Below are 20,736 nucleotides of genomic sequence, written 5' to 3'. Positions count from 1 at the left end.
ATGCCAGTCCTCCAGAGCAGAAGCCGGGAAGGAGCAACCTCTCAATATTTTGAATTGAAACGGTGACTTAAAACTTTCGTGACTGCAGGAATTCATATTCTTGGTTCTTTCGGTAAAGTCACGTAGATATAAAATAAAATACAATTTTAATAAAAGCAAAAAACCCACGACGTTTCTATCGCAACACAAGCGGTCTTCATCAGGCGTGACTTTACCGAAAGAACCAAGATTTTAAAACAATGTGGGTCTCTCCGCGAATAGATTTGTACAAGGACATCTACGAAATACGCAGTGCCCCCCCCTCTGCTCCTTGTCAAACGCGACGTACGATTACGCCGCAGATATGACAAGAGACGGCGTGGGAACAATCGCAGGGTGTGCGCGTGCGACGACTTAACCAATATTGGTAAATGTCTAACAAGGCTAACCTTGGGGGGGGGGGGGCTACGACGATTGGAGTTTGGTAAACTCTGCGAGAGACGTTCACTGCTGAGCTCATGGAAAGTGAACTCCCACGCAGGTGCTATTCTCAACTCGGAGCAAGACGCATACTTGCCGGGGGACTGGACCCACACAGACATAAGGAAATGCGTCGATGGTGCAACGTTCTGATATTTTCTCCAGAATAAGAGTCCCAGTAAAACATCTTTATTCGATGTATCAAATTATTGAAAGTGAACATTATACACATTTGCTGATATAAACAATGATAACAAATTATACATTAGATCCTGGTGCTGTAAAATGTTTGACTGTACATATGATTTTCATGTGCGGTCAGTGAAAGTGCATTTTTTTTACAAGTATTTATAATGGACAGACATCACACACGAGTCACACTCCTGGTTACTACTTTGCATTGGTAGGATCACGTTTCTTCCCATTGTAAGCACATGGAACACTCCACATTACACACCCACCACCTGCGCCGTTTCACACATTCTTTCCAGATAAACCTTAAAATCAATTGGACAAGACCCCAAAAGCATTTCACAACAGGCGTGTTGGCTTAAACAAAACAGGCATAACCGCACTCACCAAAATTAGTAGCATATGGCTGATCGGATTTAAGATTTTTTTTGGAAAGATTTTAATCTCACGCTATGAGCCAGCCTGTGACCCATTTACCTAGAATGTGCCCTATCACTCGGCAAAACTTTGGAAGCCAAGCAGGGTTTAAAGCTTGGACTGTGTTTGCCGATCGTTAAGCACCAAGCGAGTTGTACGTGACCGAGGCGCTACGCTGTCAGCGGGGGACAGTGCAGAAGAATCCATTATTGTCCTGTACTTCTTTGCTCCCACGTCTATGCTCCCCTTCTTCACCAACCTGCGCTGACCTTACACGGTGTGGGGGAGGTCCTCATCCAGTAGTGGACTGACAAAAAGGGTTGTACATTTGCATTTTGTCATGTATGCCCAACGTAATGTATGCCCAGCGTGAATGACTGAACTACTCCCTTCTGCACATGGGGAAAACAAACTTCGACCAAAGACGGCGCATTATTAAAGAAACGGGTACACCATCAAGGCAACTGTAGGCTGTGTGTGCCACGGTTAATGTTCTGCATAATATAAGGCATAGTTAATTTATATTCAGGTTAAGCACATTTTGTTGTGGGTGCATTTATGTGTGTGCCGAGTGGTGTCAACGAAGGCATCCAGTCAAAAGCGTACAGCATTTGAATCCCCCTAGAATACAGCTGCATATGAACGTAACGTGGACTTCAGTCACTGAAGGAGCCCCCGCTCTCAGAATCGCTGCTTCCTTCGCCAGAGTCTGACTCCGCCTTTTGGGAAACCCCAGAGTCGGGCACAGGAGCATCGGGGGTGCTGGTGACAGACAGACAGACACACACGTGCAGCGAGTTCACTTTGCTGCATCACCCAAACAAACCACAGTAGAGATGGCAAGTATGACAATTCTAAAAATATTTCTGAACTTACTTTAAGAGCTCTGGGTCCAGATCATCAGCGATCATCTTGTTCCTGATCGCCAAGACAGGAACACCCTAAACGAACAAAGAGAATGCACACATATCCTGAAGATTCTTATAATGATGTGTTTGAAGGATAACTTGTAAATTAACAGTTTGTACGAGGAGTGTCCCAAAGTACCGTCACCTACATTTCTTCCGCAATTGCTTTTAAAAACAACCGATAACAAAACTTTAGATGTTAATTCATGGCAATGTCATAAACATTTGGCAATTTTTGTTTATAGTCTCCATTCCATCTCAAGCACTTGGGGTAACATGCAAATCAGGAAGTCAGTATTCCATCGTGACACTACGATTCATCAGCATCACGTAACCATTTGTTATGAGCAGACCTGGGGCCCAATTACAATTGCAACTGCATCATTCGTAATCAATTGCAATCACAATATTATTATAATTGACACTGCAGCTAACAATGTTGCTGCAATTATAATAAGCCCCAGTCCTCCCCACCATGGTGACCAGCGTTCGTTCAAAAGCTAGCCCAAGTAGGCCACTCGTCAATGTGCTCACGCCAACACAATAAGCCCCACGACAAAACCTCAAGGTGCCAATGAATTCAACTCAGTTTTTTATTTATCGCCCGATATTCTCTCAGCTGTGATGAATTAAATCACTGCTCCATGCTTCATACACTGGAACATATGTGTAGCATCGGGGAATGCCAGCCATGTCCAAATGGAGGTCCCTTGATATCGCACTTGTTTTGAAAGAACGCCGTGTCCTTTGCTTGAAGTTCGTTTTTACCCCATGCACAAAAAGGAACGGTTCAAACTAAGCACTCAATAGGTTCATGCAATTTACTTTGCCCTGTTGGTGGAGTTTAGGGAATCTCATATAGAGGTGTCATAATAATGAAAAAATTATGCGCAAAGGTTTAAATGGAAGCAATAAAATTTTAATGAAAAAAAAATGGGGAGCATTACTTTGGGAAATCTCTTGTAGACAGCATCATTAACCCAACAGCTTGACCCCGGCGACTTTCCTCTCACTTGGATTACATTAGTGGAGAAGCATGGAGTGGTGCATGCATGGAATAATGTTGAGACAGAAAGAGCAACCTCAACACAGTTCAGAGACATCATATTGAGTGTGACGTAAAGTACGTTGGCTTGGGCAGGATACGTCGCTAGACGGGACGACGGACAGTGGTTACGACTAACGATGAAGTGGCAGCCAAGGGAGAAAAGGCACCCAAAAGCACGTATACTGCGGAGATGGAGTCGGGGAAGCAGCTCGTGCGCAGGTACTAAATTAATGATTACGTCGCCAGAGCATTGGGGATGGCAACAGCTTGAAGAAACCTGCATCTAGCAGTCGTTGGCTACGTACTATGCGAAAAAAGTTCAACATACATACATTGTGATTATGTTGATGTATTTCTTTGGCACTCACCACTTGAACCATCTTAAGGTAGCGGGCATAGCGCGGGTCCTTGGCCACAGTGAGAACGTTGGATGGAGGAGCCTCTGGCGGAGCAGCAGGCGGCTTCACCACTTCAGTCCGTGGTTGCTGAAAACAAAGATAGCCACACACGCCACATGTGAAACCGCCACTCACGAAATTCACCGGGCTTGCCCGTTCTCACTACTTGTGGGACAAGTACACCTCTACACAGTATCTGCCAAATGTAAAAATGTATTTAACTCCACGTAGATACGATAAAATAATTTACAACCCTTTGTCAACCCGACTGTTGGATGAAAGCCTCTCCACACTCTCGGTCACTGGGTTTGTTTGACTACACTTCAATACATTGGCGAGTGCGAGCTGGTGATGGGGGAACCAGGAGTGGTCCAGATATCAATCACAGGCCACTTATATTAACCATGCCTGCGAATAGAACTTAAGTTTGTTGAGTTCACAGTGCAGCAAGCCAAGCACAGCACCGCCTTGTCACTCGTCGTCTATGGTAGTTCAAATAGGCCCTTTCAAATTCTGTTCTTGAATATGTAAATATTTTTAGGCGCTAAATGCCAATGTTTGCTCTCCACAAGAGGGCTTCAGGAGAGAGTTTGTGTAGTTTTGCTATTTCTCCTTAAAAGGAGCGCAGACTACAGTGGTTCACTATATGGTCCATAGTTTGGGTTGCATGGCCACCGTCACTTTGTGGCTCATGTCTTTGGTTAGCCATTTGTGAAGGAGATGTGCGCATCAGCCTGTTGATTTTCTGATGTGGTTGATGGTTAAACCGGTGCCTTTGAGGAGGAACGTCAAAGCTAGGAGGTGCAATGTTTAAGTTTAAAAGGAGTCATTAATTCTGGACGTCCGCATTGTTCCACTGGGTTCGTTAGCGTTCTTCTGGATCCGAGTAAGATTCTAGGATGGTGACAGAAGCAAGATCCCAAAGGAGGGATCGGAATTTGAGGCGTTGGCGAGGTACATTGTGGAGGTCTTGGTTGATGAGTAAACTCCCTTACAGTTTGCATTTCTCTGCAGATATTTGGTGGTGGAATGTTCGGCAGAACAGGGAGCCAGGGGGTTGGTGATGGTTTCAGTGTTTTAGTTCTGATTTGCATTCAATTTATTAATTGTGCACCTAGCAGCTTCATGTACGAGCTCCTGGTCTAGGCTGGAGCGCAGTACTTTGCCATTGAGCAAATCTATGATAGGGCAGCAGTTCAAGTGAAAACATGGCTATCATTTGAAACGAATGGGCTCGCATTTAAATTAACACGTAGGCTTTCGCGACCAATATCCATAATACAGGTTTTTTTGGGTTAGATCACGTAAATATATATTTACGCTAGGAGGACTTCTCCACAAATCTGGCTGTCGCCTTATGAAGCTAGTTGTAATTACTGGCGAAACGTCGTACTCAGATTGTAAATGTCTTGGCTTGGCTCTCCAACACACCGGTGTTGCTGTACTAGTAACGAATTGGCATGTTCTGTTTACGTGACAAACCTTACTAATTAGCCGTGTTGGGTGATGGTGGGTTTAACGACACATTTATATATTTACGCGATCTCACCCAAAAAACCCTTATTATGGATTTAAATTAATGTCCATACATTATTGATATACCAATTTAACGTATAATACCTTAACATTTCCAAATAGGAACTAAAACCATTCATACAAATTATTCATGGTTTCAGAGATTGATCATGACCACTTACATGAGCAATACAACTGATCAAACAACAAAAATGTGGAACTCCATTAAAAACGAAAGCATCGCACCTTCATAAAAAGACATTACGGCACAGAACATCGCTGGTGAATCAATGTTAGGGTTTGCAAGGGCTGCAAGCTTTTCCAATGCCTTTTTAAAATTGCGACAAGTCATGCCCAGTCATCAGGAAGGAATTCAAGTACTTCCCTAAAAAAGAAACAAATGCCAACATCGCGTTTCAAAAAAAATACTTGCGTATTACTCAACTGGATTTACACGTAACAACATCGCCCTGTACTGCGAAAACTTGACAAGACCCTCCTGAAAAGGAATCTTGAGACTCAGCGAGGCTTACCTAGGTAAGAAAGCATTTCATAATAATCACCTCAGAAACTAAGGATGCTGCTTGGACTGGCTGGGCTGGAATCGGCAGCTGATTCACGGCGCTGGGCTGCGGTGCTTCTTGAGGTACAGGGTTTGCGACGTTTGATGTCTCCACCTTCACGTCCTCCAGCCCAGGGATGGAAGCGAGCTGAACAATCGCACAAACTCACACTGAGTACTGGTATGGAAATACAGGTCGCAGTGTGAAATGTGTAAAGACATAGAAATAATATATATATATAACTGACAGCCTTTTATCAACCCACTGCTCAATGAGGGCCTTCACACATTATGCGGGTGGAGGATATTTGACCAGTGCAGGCGGGTTGCCCAGGACCAATTCAGATATCAGTCTCCACTGATTTAAGTCATGAGCTTGAACTGAACCCAAGTCACTGGGTCGACAGCACAGTGTGCCAGTCACTATGCCACCACTCCACCATTAACATAATTTTACACTACAAATAGGCCTTACAAATGTTTCTACACTACAGTACTTTCTAAAAGCTTACACAATACATCCAGGAAACATGTTTTTGAGCTATGGTGGACGTTACGGGCGGTTTACAATAATGAACAATTGATGACATCACATTAATTTAGCGCAATTAAACATATTACTGCCCAGCCACGCCCTGCAAGCAGATTAAATTATTTTAAATCTTGTGGCCAAAAAGTCATGCACATTTCCACACAAGAGGAACATGTGAAAATTAACACTCCTGAGCAATGGCATACGGCCTAACACTGTTGCCATGAGCTTAAAGTAAATTAAATATACGTTACTTCTTGCGCAATAACAATGAACCAGTCGACAAGGTCAGATGCATCACAAGACTCACTTTAGCTTCCAGGATGTTCAAAGTCGTTTCTATTTGCTGTATACGGAGCGCCAGGTTAGTCAGTTTCTGTAAAAAAAAAGACACCATGCATATTTTAAAATCCTTTATATTAAGTTCACTTGCTTGCTTGTGCGCTTACGACCGTGCAAATCTTTCGGTCGTTTTTTAACCCACTCGTCGTGATCCAATCGAGCTGACATTTTGCACACAGACTCGTTGTGCGTGACAATTTATTTTCGTGAAATTTTTTCTCCAAAATTTTCAACATTTTAGGATTTTTTTTTTTATATTTAATTACCAATTGCTTAATGGTGGCAGGCAATCATCTGACCCATAGGTGGCAGCCATCTCAAGCCAGAGGACGAGAGGACTCTAGCCGCCACGCATATAAAGGGTTTATAGTGAAAAACTTTGTTTTTACGGGTTAATTTTTTATCGGTAAAGAGAACGAAACTTCACATCTAAAATGTAGGCATTTAACGACACACGGATTCATCAATTAAAATCGAATCTTATGCTCACCATTCAATCAACTAATCGCATGCATACTATTGCATATAGGCTGTCAGCGCAAACAAAACTAGACAAAAATGAGAAATACAAATCAGACCAATGAAACAAAAACATTGATTCTCGAATAAAATCATTATCCCAGATTGTGACAATTTAATTAATCACTCGTTGAGTGAATCATTGTGTGCATAATAAACTAGGTCCAAAGAGAGGACAAAAACAGTGTATAAGTCGGTAACACATTGGGCCAACGTGGGCCAATCATTTGCATGCGATTTGGGGGGTGCAGCCAGCCAGTAACAGATGCCGAGAGCAATGCGGACAGATGCTGAACTAGTACAGTCTGTTCCTATAACATGTAAGTTGCGTTCTTGACAAACACCGCGTTATGGGAAAATTTCGTTATAATAAATGTAGGGTAAAACACAGTCCGCGATAAAACACGTGAGATGCGTATGCAGGCTGAACAAGGGCCGAGGTCCGAATGTAGCATCCAGCAGCATCCCGCCTTGTGCGATGCTACGCCGCGGCAGCCGTTACAACCTGTTAATTTCTGGTCTCTCAATCGCGTTATATCCGATTCACATCCGCGTTATAAAACAAAAAAGCATTCCCTAATATATTAAACGCGCTATATCAAATTCGCGTGTGGGGAAAACAACGCGCAGCGTTATAGGAGGCGAATGCGGGGGTGCCGTTGACACTGCCGTACCTCCTCGCAGACGCACGAAAACCTGTTCAGGAAGTGCGTGGTGTGCACGATGAAGTGGTTGAGGAACGCCAGCGTCCGCTTCTGGTTGATGGCCCCAACCTGAGGAGTCGTCGCCGACGCAAACGTTAAGGGACACACGTTGGCAATGATTATACTGATAATTGGTTTTTTACCCTTTTATCTGGCAACAAAACTGACACCTGTTTTACAAGGAGTCATGTTTGCATAGACCACAATACCTGCAGTCATAATGCAAACAAAAAACATAACTCTGATAATGTATGCACTGTCCTTGAAGTTGATTGGTCCACACCCGAGTGCGCCTTTTGGCATCATCTGGTCCAACACCATGTGAGACTAGGCTCTAGGGAAAGCTGTCTCGGGTGTGGACCAATCAACTTCAAGGACAGTGCATACATTATCAGTTATGTTTTTTGTTTGCATTATGACTGCAGGTATTGTGGTCTATGCAAACATGACTCCTTGTAAAAAAAGTGTCAGTTTTGTTGCCAGATAAAAGGGTAAAAAACCAATTATCATATTTTTTATTGGCAAATGAGATTCCAATGGTGTAAATGATTATACTCTTTTGTTCTTTTGGTAAAGTCACATAGGTGAAAATAATAATTTTGGGTGAAAAAATATTTAGTTGTTTTCACTTTTTTATTTTATTATTTTCACCTACGTGACTTTACCGAAAGAACCAAAGAGTATCCTTGCAGTCACGAAAACTTCAAATCTAGAATTAGGTGGCAATGATTGTCGACAGCTCTGGCCCCACCTCTCAGGTGACTCGCTCGAGTGGCAGGGCTGGTGGGAAAGTGCTGCCCCCTACTGCATCCATTACATCATCACGTGACAATCAACCGGAGACAATTTAATTTTGCGAGATTCGGATGACTGGAGTTACGTAACGGCAGATGTTAATATTTTATTTGCTAGTCTTTTGGGTGACTATGACATGGGGTGTCCACTTTTTTTCTATGTTTACATGTACAAGCATACCCCGTATTACGACGAGGATGCGTTCCTGAAAACCAGAACGTACAGTAACATCGAAAGTACTTAAATCGAAGCAAAGAGAGGGGAAGGTGGATCGTAACGTTGTATAGTATCTACTAGTAAGCTTTAAATCAAAATCTACTAGTAAGTACTTTAGATGGGATGGCGAATCGTAACGTGGTACAGTACCTACACAGAGGATGCAGGCTTGATAACCCACTGCGCGTCTATACTGTGTAACCATTGGTGTGGAAAGTGTACAATATTGATATATTAACATATATAACCTCGTCTCTTAATGCTAGATGTATTATTTGTTTATCATAAAAAATGTCCACAAGTGTAGAATAGTCGCCATAAATACATAAGTGGCGAGTTGTTTTTTTCTCTTCTTCTTGGTTCTTTCGGTAAAGTCACGTAGAAGGGTCTAGATGTCTTGTGATCCACAATCAATTGACCCCTAACATGTTACCCCCCTTTACATATTCATTTCTGTTCTAAATTAAACGTTACTTTAAAAAACACATCAAGTTTTAGATCATGCAAATGGTGTGTTGTGGGGGGGGGTCACAAGACATCTGGACCACCGTGGATACCCCCCCACCCCAGGCCTTCAGCATCCCGCAAACAACCAGCGTGGTGAAGTATGGTGACAACAGCGTGGTGAAGTATGGTCACACCAGCGTGAAGTATGGTCACACCAGCGTGGTGAAGTATAGTCACACCAGCGTGGTGAAGTATGGTGACACCAGCGTGGTGAAGTATGGTCACACCAGCGTGGTGAAGTATGGTCACACCAGCGTAAAGTATGGTCACACCAGCGTGGTGAAGTATGGTCAAACCAACCCACATGACCGACACGGGTGTTCATCCATCCAGAAGTGGCTAGATCACGGCTGACGACGCAAGCTCGGCCACATCTCGACAACCAAAATAACCAAGGGTCCTCATTTGTTGTTGTTGTACGAATTCGTGGCAAATTAAACTCCTCGCTAATAAATACAATTGTTTTATCCCACAAGAGCCGCGACGCTTGCTGTGTGAGCGCTCGAGATGAAGGTTTTTGCGTCCCTCCCCCCTTAAACAAAACGTGAAAAGTCCTTCCCTGATGGGGAGGTTTGCTGTGGGGTGGTGGGGGGCCCCCTTCGATAGACAACGCCGCTGAAGGGGGGCCGAAGGGGGGCCGTAGGGGGCCGAAGAGGGGAGTCCTCGCCGTTGACAACAACGGGACCCGATGCCGCCGGCGCAGTTCTGAATGGTGGCGAGGCAGAAGAGAAACACAAAACTCCTCCTCACCTTCGTCAAATCCGTCCCAGTGCCGACGATGGGGAGTCCGTCCGCGTCCATGTCGAGAAACCCGTAGAGTCCCGGCAAATTCCGGCTTCACCACCAACACCAAACCAACACCACCAAACCAACACCACCACCAACAACACCACCAACACCACCACCAAACCACCACCAACAACACCACCACCACCAAACGAACACCACCAAACCAACACCACCACCAACACCACCAAACCAACACCACCACCACCAAACCAACACCACCAAACCAACACCACCACCACCAACACCACCACCAACACCACCACCAACAACAACAACACCACCAAACCACCACCACGATCTTCGCTCTGTGCAGGGAGAGGATGCGTGAAAAGAGAGATGCACTCACGCGCCTTTGCAAAACGTAGTGTGGATAAGCGCCGCGCGTCACGAGGTCCCCCCCCCCACCTCCCCCACACCGCCCCCACATCGCCCCCCCACATCGCCCCGCCCCCACACATCGCCCCCCCCCACATCGCCCCGCCCACATCACCCCCCCCCACATCGCCCCGCCCCCTCACATCGCCCCCATCGCCCCGCCCACACACCGCCCCCCACATCGCCCCGCCCCCACATCGCCCCGCCCCCACACCGCCCTCGTTCAAAACGCCCGAGCGAACACGCCGCCACCCACGTGTGGAGTTGAACGGCGGCGCACGCGTCACGGGCGTTCGACACTCCACGTGGCCTCAATGTGCACCTAATCTTAATTTAGGAGCTTTCGTGACTGCAGGAATTATTCTTTGGTTATTTTCGGTTAAGTCACGTCTAAAAATAAAATAATAAAATAAAATAACATATTACGACGTTTCGATTGCAACACAAGCAATCATCATCATCAGGTATGAAAGAAATAGCAACAAAAATCTAACTAGAAAAAACTATATACAGACATACAAGCAGACAGACATCACAACGGCACACAGAGAGAGGAGCAAGCTGACAACGCGGCACGGGCACGCAAGCCTGAAAACTAGGAGGCAGGCACACGAAAATTAAATAACCTAGTAAAATATCGAAATGTGATGTAATACAACACAGAGAGTCGGTTAACACACAATTAACGCATAGCCTGGTTGATTACGTGTTTCAAAATTTGCTAAGTTAGAATTTTAAGTGTGAGCAACAAAAATCTAACTAGTAAACTATAGACAGACATACAAGCAGACAGACATCACAACGGCACACAGAGAGAGGACACACATCGGCACAAAGAGAGGGGTCGTTTCTGTGACGGTCCCTTAAATATAGAGAGGAGGGGGTGGGGACGGGGAGAGGGAGAGGGCGGAGAGAATCAAGCATATCAAAGACTGCACGCCAACGTACCCTATTGTAAGTAAACTGACAACGCGGCACGGGAGCGCAAGCCTGAAAATTAGGAGACAGGCACAACGAAAATTAAATAACCTAGTAAAATATCGAAATGTGATGTAATACAACACAGAGAGTCGGTTAACACACAATTAACGCATATCCTGGTTGATTACGTGTTTCAAAATTTGCTAAGTTAGAATTTTAAGTGTGAAAATTCCAAGGAGAGCACACAGGCAGAGAGAACAAATAGCCAGAAAGAAAAAGGATAAGTTTAAAACTTCCCCGTAGAAGTGGTTCAATCTTAATTTAGGAGCTTTCGTGACTGCTTGATTCTCTCCGCCCTCTACCTCTCTCCGTCCCCACCACCTCCTATCTATATTTAAGGGACCGTCACAGAAACGACCCCTCTCTTTATGCCGATGTGTGTCCTCTCTCTGTGTGCCGTTGTGATGTCTGTCTGCTTGTATGTCTGTCTATAGTTTACTAGTTAGATTTGTGTTGCTCACACTTAAAATTCTAACTTAGCAAATTTTGAAACACGTAATCAACCAGGCTATGCGTTAATTGTGTGTTAACCGACTCTCTGTGTTGTATTACATCACATTTCGATATTTTGCTAGGTTATTTAATTTTCGTGTGCCTGCCTCCTAATTTTCAGGCTTGCGTGCCCGTGCCGCGTTGTCAGCTTGCTCCTCTCTCTGTGTGCCGTTGTGATGTCTGTCTGCTTGTATGTCTGTCTATAGTTTTTTTCTAGTTAGATTTTTGTTGCTATTTCTTTTATGCCTGATGATGATTGCTTGTGTTGCAATCGAAACGTCGTAATATGTTATTTTATTTTAATTTATTATTTTATTTTTAGACGTGACTTAACCGAAAAGAACCAAAGAATAATGTGCACCTAGCCTGGCACAAGCGCCGTGGTGATGTCACCGCCACTTAGTGGCGAATGGCGGTTGTTGTTGTTACTCCACTTAGCTTACCACTCCGGGTGCCATGGAATGGCTCACAACATTAAACGTACAAAATGTGGCCATGATTAACACGCAGGCTTTCGCCACCGATATTTTTCGTAATAACGTGTTTTTGGGTTAGGTCTCGTAAATATAAAAATCAATGTGTCGTAAACCCACCTCCACCCGACACAGGCAATCAGTACGGTTTGTCACGCGAACCAAATAGCGCACCGGTTTGTTTGGAGTGTTGGGAGTGTAAACCCACACAGCATTTACAATTTGATTACTGTGAAGTTTTGCTGGTGTTTGCAACCAGATTCATTGTGGAAGTCGCATACCTGTCAACCCATACGGTTTACCCGTATTCTTGTACAGAGACATTGAGTGTCCAGGTCCATACGGCGTACAGCCGTTTCAAATACGGGCACACATTTGTTGGTCTATTTTGTTTGTATTTCTCCCTTGTGATGGGACTTTGTGGGATGAACGTTGAGATTTATAAGGGCACGAGGTGACCAATAAGGTCTGAATTGGTCTGTAATGAGGTAGGCAACGGATAAGGGGTTGACAGGTATGAAGTCGCCTGATGAATCTGGTTGTAATAAACCACTGAAACGTCGTTGTGGGTTTGCGACACATTTACGCGATCTCACCCTAAAAAAACCGTAATTATGAATTGTATCCCTGTTGCCTTGTTTTTCATCAAACGCCAAGAAAAAGGGGAAAAAACACACGAGGCTCGTGGCCAGGAGCGAGATGGATTTCTGCACAGCAAAGCCGTCGAGGGATGGTAATGACATTGGGAGAGGCCTTCAATCCAGCAGTGGATAGGGAATGGCTGATGATGAATGACATACACAAGTCGGGACCTGTCCGTTCTGTGGACGGGTGATAATTCTTCTGAGCTATAATCTTGAATGACACTATTGCATGGGTGCAGTAAAGCCTTGAAAGGCTTCTGTCCTGCACAACCCTGTCACTTGGGATCTCACATACAGTACTGTAATTAAGTTCATGTCAACCTATATTCTTGGTTCCTTCGGTACAGTCACGTAGAAGGAAAATAATACATTGCAACACAAGTAATCATCATCAGGTGTGAAAACCACAGCAAGAAATTTTGAAAAAAGTGGCGGTTTTATTTTTATTATTTCCCTTCTACGTGACTTTACCGAAAGAACCAAGAATATGAATCCCTGCAGTCACGAAAGCTTTAAATCGAAATTCATGTCAACCTGTTTCATTTCATGGCACGCTTTCAGTGCGTCACTCATCAAGCAGTGGATTGGCCATGGCTGATAACGATGATCTGTGCATAAGCGCGCGCCTCTTTCTCAAGCGATACGCCACTAGGGGACGGACTTGGCACCGTCATGGAAACACTGAATTTCCACAATCGTGTGTCGCTCTCCCCTTGATCACAGCATGTTCTCCAGGTCTCGTCGGGGCTCAAGACCGCGTGAGGCTCGGGTTTTATTACCCGGACAGAGGGGAGAGTTCTTTGTTCTGTCAGTGCGCGCGTCTTTTGTTGAACCGGTTCATTTCAATGTCTTCGTCTATATGTTTTACGTTGATGCACGTGTCTGTTATTTTATTATTCACTCCTATCGTTTTTTTATATTGTTCTTGTAACTTGGCGACCCGCCCGTACTGGGTGGACATGTGAAAAAGAGCTTATCATCTCATCGGATTCCTCCTGTCTAAATACAGATTCCGATTCTTCATTGTCTTCGTGTCTGTTGATCAATTCAAAAATGCCGCAAGCACGCAGGTTGCGAAGCACTGATCTAGTTCACCCAATACAGTAATTGGTGAAAGTTACACTGCACGGAGGAGGGACCGTCACATTTGGCTTATTCCACCCTGCGAGTCACTGCTGCCCTCTTCAGGAGGTATAAGCATGCACGACTGTGGAATGCAGTTACGGCGAGTTTGCGTTTTGACCTTGGTAAAAGGTTGAACAGATCTCACAAATATTACGGGATCCTGGTTCATTGACGTCAAGAGCTGACTGCCAAATTAAGTTATTACGTATATATGTACATATACAGCTGCTGGGTGGTCTCCCCAGGCCGTGTAGGCTTATTGGGGTCGATCATGAATTACCACGCTGGTCAGTGCAGGTTTAAGTAGTTTGTGGATGGTGCAACTTACAGGGTGCTTAAAAAAGATGGACCAGATTTGAAATCGCTATATCTCTGCAACCACGAAACGCCCATGAATGAAACTCGTACCACTTGAAAGGGCGGGGCATAGAGTTTCAAATGGTTACCGCTCGATGCCTCTCCCAGCGCACAAACAGCCCCTAGCCTCAGTCATTCGCAAGACGCGCTGCCTCAACGTTGGATAGGTAGCACGGGACCCCAAGACTTGGCGCTACACTCTTGGCCCCCCAAGATCCCCAGTCCATCACAGCCTGCGACTTTTTCTTGTGGGGATACGTCAAAGACCGTGTTGTTTTTGTGCCACCATCAGCGACTAATCTGGATGACCTCAAAAACAGAATCACGGCAGCGGTGACTTCAGTGTAAGAAGACACTTTGAGAGGCGTTTGGGACGAATTCAACTATCGTCTCGATGTTGCCCGTACAGCAGGTGGAGGGCACATAGAGAATTTATAAAATGGCTAGTAAAACTTAACTCATTAAACCGTTTGTTACTTTTTTGTAATTGTAAAATGTTGCCATCGTGAAATATACTGCTTTGAAATTGGGTCCATCTTTTTGAAACACCCTGTCCTATGCATTGTTGGTACCAGAAAATAGACACGATATAGACAATTTGGATTGTTGTAGATATATTTGGTGATCTTATGTGGCTATGGCACTCTAAATTTAGAGGCTCAGGCTTTAACTGTCGTAAAGGTATATTATTCTGGTTCTATGAGCATCATTAATGGGTGGATGCTAAGAATCCTAAAGACGCTTTAGTGACCTTCAGCCAAAACACTCTTGACCAAACACTCCGTTTCACGACCCTTCCAAGAGGCTTGAGACTCGCTGTGGCTTTCCTGGATAAATGGGAGCATTGCAGTCTGCATTTGTGTCACTGTCTCAGGGCAATGCAGTGTCATTTACTACTAGAGATGTTCTGGTAAGCTTTGGTAACTCACACAACTCAAACGAGTTTCATGGACATACACGACAATCCTTTTTGATAGTTTATTTTATTGTAATATCCCCACATATAGCCGTTTGAGCCATTCAATGCACCTCCTCTTAATAAAGAAAAAAAAACAGCTTTCGAGTGGGTTAATACACGTTCCATGACACCCCTCAATTATTGTATGAGGAGCATCTCCTTGTGAATAGCTCCATATGTGAAAAACATGGACATTACATTTAAATACATTTAATAAGCCCTTTTTTTTTCAAGGGTAGGGACTGCAAGGCTATTGATCGGGAAAATGGGCATTACAAAGGTGCAAATTTAAACACTTCAACCAGTCTTATGGAAATGTAGAGAGATGGTGCTCCCCACGCTCGTTTTAGCAGTAAACTATCTCAAACATGTTTCAAATTAAAAGTCAACATTCAGCAGGGCTCTGGAAAGACGAATATATATTTTTTGTACTTTTATATGAGGCTGTAAAATGAAAAGTCTGAACCTAAACCCTGCAGGGGACCTGGATAAAGCTCCCAGTTGGTCCTCAAAGTACTTTGGCTCTATCAATGTTCAATGGTTTGAAACTTAAAAGATAAACTGCAGCTCTTTCCTACACCCGTGCACAGAGGGGGCCTCGTTGAGCACTTGTCCACAAGCACCACTCAAGAGATTTAAATTCATAGCGTGGGGTGGTGCAAGGCAAAACAAAATAACACAAACAATAAATCTTGTCGCGCTCAGAATAAGAATCCGCTCGTCCCTTGGGTCCCAGCCTCAGCTCTCCATGGGTGCAGAGTCCGAGGATGTTGAAGGAGAGGCATCCACATCTGGCTGGGACACCAACAGCCTCTCCCGGGAACCGAACGCCATTTGCACTGAAGCCGGGAAATAGAAACGTCGAGTTCATAAATCAATCAGAGCTCACAAGAGCATAAATAAACACAAGCTTACGGCCAAAGTCACTGTGAATGCAGCCGACCTCGTCCGATCTAGGAACCGAAGCTGAGTTGAGCCTGCTTTCTCGAGCGTGGATGCGAAGCCGTTTGGGAATAGCCAGGAGTAGTAGGCTTGGGCTGCGAGGTGGCTATAGGTGGCAGTGCAGCATTGGATGATTGAATATATCTGCGTGGAGCTTCGCGCTAGTTCACTTGTATACACTGGGTTTACCAATAAATAAATGCAATAAATACTCCTGTTTTCTACCACAAGCCGAACATTCAGTTATGAAAACTGGTCGAATTTCCCTGTTGAAAAAATAAAACAGTCTTCAGACTGAGGTTTTTCCTGGATAATTAAAGAGCATGATGATTGTTGTTTTAAACATAATAATATACATTGGGATCAGCAAAATTATAAATACATTGTGCAGGTTTGAATGCTTACAGAGGCGTGAACATTCAAACATTGACTTTATCATGCGGATGTACATATGAGAGGCAGTCTCAACAATGGTTGTGAGATGTTTGAAATGTCAAAGCAAACAGGCTTGTTTTGAAGTTGTGTCCCATCCCTGTGTAGTCTAGTGGCCCTATTCATCAAAGAGTAGGGCTATTTATGTTAGGGGCTACTGCTGTCTTCAAAGGGTTCTACTTACTGGTGTCATGTAAATGCAATGAAAGTAATTTTTGTTAAGGTTAAAACGTTAAAACAAATCTCCGCCACAATTCATTCCGATTGTCAAATGCAATAAATATGTTTACACTTTCTCATACCCTCTGCTACTAGACTGACGTAGGACACTCAAACCGATGCATTTTTGTTCATTCTCCGCGATTAAATTAATAAAAATTTAAGCCCAAGAATCATATTTAATATGATGGCTTTATTGTGCAGTTATTGTTGACCAGCCAAAAAACCATTGACTTGGTGCACTTGAGAACCCGTTTGAAGCAAAGGGTTAGCTGCCCGGACACTTAGCGATGCTAGCTTGGCACTCTTGAGTTCCTTGGCCACCTCTCCATGAAGCACTTACGCACACAGAGAGAGATGGGGCTATTAGCCGATCAAGGCAATCGACCAATTATCGTAAATCACATTTCTGTGGTCAATTAATCAGGTCTATTAAAAATAGAGGCTACTCCCACATTCTGCCCTCCCAACAATCCACACCCAGCTGACACAGCTGACAATGTCATCAAGCCGCGTCCATAACCTCCCATCCAAAACAGAGGTGGGTAGTTTTCTCCCCAACCACTTTCGTTTCATCGTACGAGTAAAGCAATCTAACCGAACCTCGCTAGAGTAATCCATTAAATTAAATAACCGGAAAGCCCAGTTCGACACGCATACACTCGAGCAAATAAGAAAAAGAGAAATCCATGGCGTTATGATCCTCTGATAATCACCTGATTTCACGTTCGTGATGTCCCACACACGCAGGCCGTCCTTCTGCCCTCCGAACGCGAATGTGAAGGGGCTGTCGGGGCTGCAGCTGGCACAGTAGATGATGCCCTGGTGGACACGTGCAGACGCTTCGTTAAAAAAGGGCACCGTGGCAGTCATACCTGTCAACCCCTTATCAGTGCCTACCTCATTACAGACCAATTCAGACCTTATTGGTCACCTCGTGCCCTTATAAATCTCAACGTTCATCCTACAAAGTCCCATCACAAGGAAGAAATACAAACAAATAGACAAAAACAAATGTATGCCCTATTTTAAACGGCTGTACGCCGTATGGGTTGACAGGTATGCGACTTCCACAATGAAGCTGGTTGTAATCACCAGCAAAAGTCACAGTACTCAAATTGTAAATGTTGTAGGTTTACTCTCCAACAATCCGGTGTGCTCAAGTAGTAACTAATTGGCACGTTTTGCTCATGTGACAAATCTTACTGATTGCCTATGTCGGGTGGAGGTGGGTTTAGGACACATTGATATTTATTTATGCGATCTAACCCAAAAACACGTTATTACGAATAATATCGGTGGCGAAAGCCTGCGTGCTAATTATCGCTACAATTGTACGTTTATTGCTGTGAGCCATTGGCAGGTACACAGGTAAACCGTATGGGTTGACAAGTGTGGATATTGACTACCTCGCCTGGAGGTTGAGGGTTCGATCCCGACCCTGACACCTGCTGTATATTTGGAGTACGCATGCTCTCCTCATAGTCGCGTGTATTTTTTTCTCCGGGTCCTCCGGTTTAGCCTCCACATTTAGAAACATGCGCTTAAGAGTATTTGGCTGCTAGACATTTCCACGTGATGAGCCACTTCGTTGAGCTATCATTTGTGGCCAGGTCGCTGCTGAAAAAGAGGCACATATCTGGAAAACCAAAAAGCCCCGCGAGATCGTGCACGCTCGTTGCACGCGTCAACGCCAGGCCGTTACCATTTTCATGTCACGGGAGTGCACCAGGCTGGGCTTGTTGGCCAGGATGTCCCACACCTTGACGTGCTTGTCGGCAGAGGAGGTCACCAAGCAGCCCTTCACCTGCGAGCTCAGCACCAGCCCTGCGTTCCAAGGCAAACGTTGTAATTCGTATCGTTACTTCCGCCGTGCCCGTTTTGGTAAAAATAAATAAATAGCAATGTGAGACCACAACGAGAAAAGAATGGCTTTTGAGAAAAGTAATAAAAATACAATGAAACTACAACTTGTATTTATTTAGCGTGTAAGCGCGGCCGCATCTCACGACGCTTGTACAAAAACAGTGGGAATATTTATTTCGTAGCGAACCGCCAAGGAAAACACGAATGTTGGCCAGAGTTTTGTTGTTTTTATAACAGCAGAGAATGCCTCAGAATGGCTTCCACAGAGCAAGTAAACCATTAGTTAATTGGTGCAGCAATAATAAAAAAATCAAGGACTCATTCTACCACCTTGGCTCTACACAAAAAACCCACCTCAAGACAATAAACAATTAAAAGCAAACATCAAATATATAGGCACGTGAAGTCCTCATTAGATGTAACTGCCCGCCTAGGGAAATCTAGAGAGCTCAATAATAGCCAGCAATGATAAATTACGGCGCGTGCGTGCGTGTCAAGACGCCCGTGGCCATGGCGCTGTCTGCATGCGCGTACGTCCGTGTGTTCATCACCCGTAACTGCCTCCTCGTGCGCCTGCAGGGTGAAAACGGGCTTGTCCGATCGCGCGTCCAGGCAGTACACGAAGCCGTCGTCTGTGCTGGCCTACATCACACACATCATCACTATCATTGCCATCACCGCTGCCATTATTATAGCAGCGCCATTCGTCACTGCCATTAAGCGCGGGAACGGCAAAACAAAGTGTTCCAGTCAAGGCTCGAGTCACGTCTCGTACCTCTTTTCCACTGGACAACCAAGTCACGCCGGACCAGTGCCGAGGCGGCCCGGCGCGGCTGAAGACACCCCAGATTGTTTTTCCACTGCAGAACCCGAGCCATGCTGTCTAACATCACATGCGATTATTCAAATTATTGTCCCTGGACCTGCTTGGGTCCGAGCCAAATTCAGATGTCTTGAGAGGCCAGAACTTCACGGTTTTGTTGCGGCTCAGCTTTGCAAGCAGCCAGCGGAGGACCCACCCGTACTGTGAGGCCCCCACACTGGCATGGCTTGGATGTGCCAGTGGAAAAGCGGGACGAGTGTGGGCCCACGCTGGCCCCCACGGTCGTAGCGTAAAGTGGCGTATGTTCTCACCAGGAAGTGGAACGGGGAGAAGTGGTTCCAAGTGACCCTCTCCACCTCCCCGCTGAAGCGCCACATGCGGTGGCTGTCCGACGGGCTGCGGCAATCGTACAGCACCACGGACCTTGCGCACAGCCACACAAACGTAGCCGTCACCGCCAATCGCACTCAGCACGGCTTCCAAGGACAGGATGATGACCGCCTTACACTTTAAAAGGGATGCCCATTAATCATCACCCACTATTATCAGCCGTTGTCTATCCAATGCTGGACAAAGGCATCCAAACACCGATGCCATTGATGCCACAATCCAACTCGCTAATGCACATGAACCAATTTAATCATTTAATTTTCATGGTGGACTTGTAGTTGTCATCGACATCGTCCGTCACCCATCATATGCCTTCAAACGAAAGCGATTTGTTCTACCCAACCCACTTATTTTCCTTGAGAGTCAATACGATGTCTCCTGTATGGTCTCTAATCCACGAGTTCCCACACGCCTTTTCTAAATGAAGAAACATCAGTCGCAGGGATGTCAATCCAACATTGTAGCCAAGATAGCTGAAAACAAAGCGCGATGCGATGTTTTTGTGCATGCAGTCATTGGCGACTGGGCTGAGGCCATGAACGCGTTACTCTTGAGAACTGGGTTTAGTACACCAAGTGGTTGAAAACTCGGGATTCAAACTTCCCGCTTGATTCACTCACTTGTCGTAGGAGCCAGAGATGAGCGTCTGTGCTTCAAAAGGATGCCACTCCACGGTCTGCGCCTGTAAGGCATATCACAAGGGACCACTCGATCATGAACCGCTCGCACGAGATCCCAATATGTAAGCATGCCCAT

The 20,736-nt window shown here is 45.0% G+C and overlaps 2 protein-coding genes across 2 annotated transcripts in view; both read right to left on the bottom strand.

The window, feature by feature from the left end:
* Positions 1 to 632: 632 nt before the first annotated feature.
* Positions 633 to 10,235, bottom strand: WASHC3 (WASH complex subunit 3). The gene is made up of 7 exons (XM_078597037.1): positions 9,865 to 10,235; positions 7,567 to 7,665; positions 6,342 to 6,407; positions 5,501 to 5,647; positions 3,393 to 3,509; positions 1,945 to 2,009; positions 633 to 1,830 (listed from the first exon to the last, which is right to left on the bottom strand). The coding sequence occupies exons 1-7, from the start codon at positions 9,913 to 9,915 to the stop codon at positions 1,725 to 1,727; spliced, it is 651 nt and encodes a 216-aa protein (XP_078453163.1). The 5' UTR covers positions 9,916 to 10,235; the 3' UTR covers positions 633 to 1,724.
* A 5,079-nt stretch (positions 10,236 to 15,314) lies between these two features.
* The window catches only part of PWP1 (PWP1 homolog, endonuclein), a 43,085-nt gene continuing 37,663 nt past the window's right edge, over positions 15,315 to 20,736 (bottom strand). The window contains exons 10-15 of the mRNA XM_078597036.1: positions 20,601 to 20,662; positions 19,902 to 20,013; positions 19,319 to 19,409; positions 18,607 to 18,728; positions 17,618 to 17,723; positions 15,315 to 16,147 (exon numbers count right to left, since the gene is read on the bottom strand). Coding sequence (XP_078453162.1) covers positions 16,047 to 16,147; positions 17,618 to 17,723; positions 18,607 to 18,728; positions 19,319 to 19,409; positions 19,902 to 20,013; positions 20,601 to 20,662 — 594 coding nt within the window. The 3' untranslated portion in view covers positions 15,315 to 16,046. The remainder of the gene's footprint in view (positions 16,148 to 17,617; positions 17,724 to 18,606; positions 18,729 to 19,318; positions 19,410 to 19,901; positions 20,014 to 20,600; positions 20,663 to 20,736) is intronic.

Source organism: Lampetra planeri, chromosome 8 (genome assembly GCF_965212315.1).
Source record: "Lampetra planeri chromosome 8, kcLamPlan1.2.h2, whole genome shotgun sequence".
In the NCBI taxonomy this organism is placed as follows: domain Eukaryota; kingdom Metazoa; phylum Chordata; class Hyperoartia; order Petromyzontiformes; family Petromyzontidae; genus Lampetra; species Lampetra planeri.
This window is presented reverse-complemented; position numbering and strand designations above follow the sequence as displayed.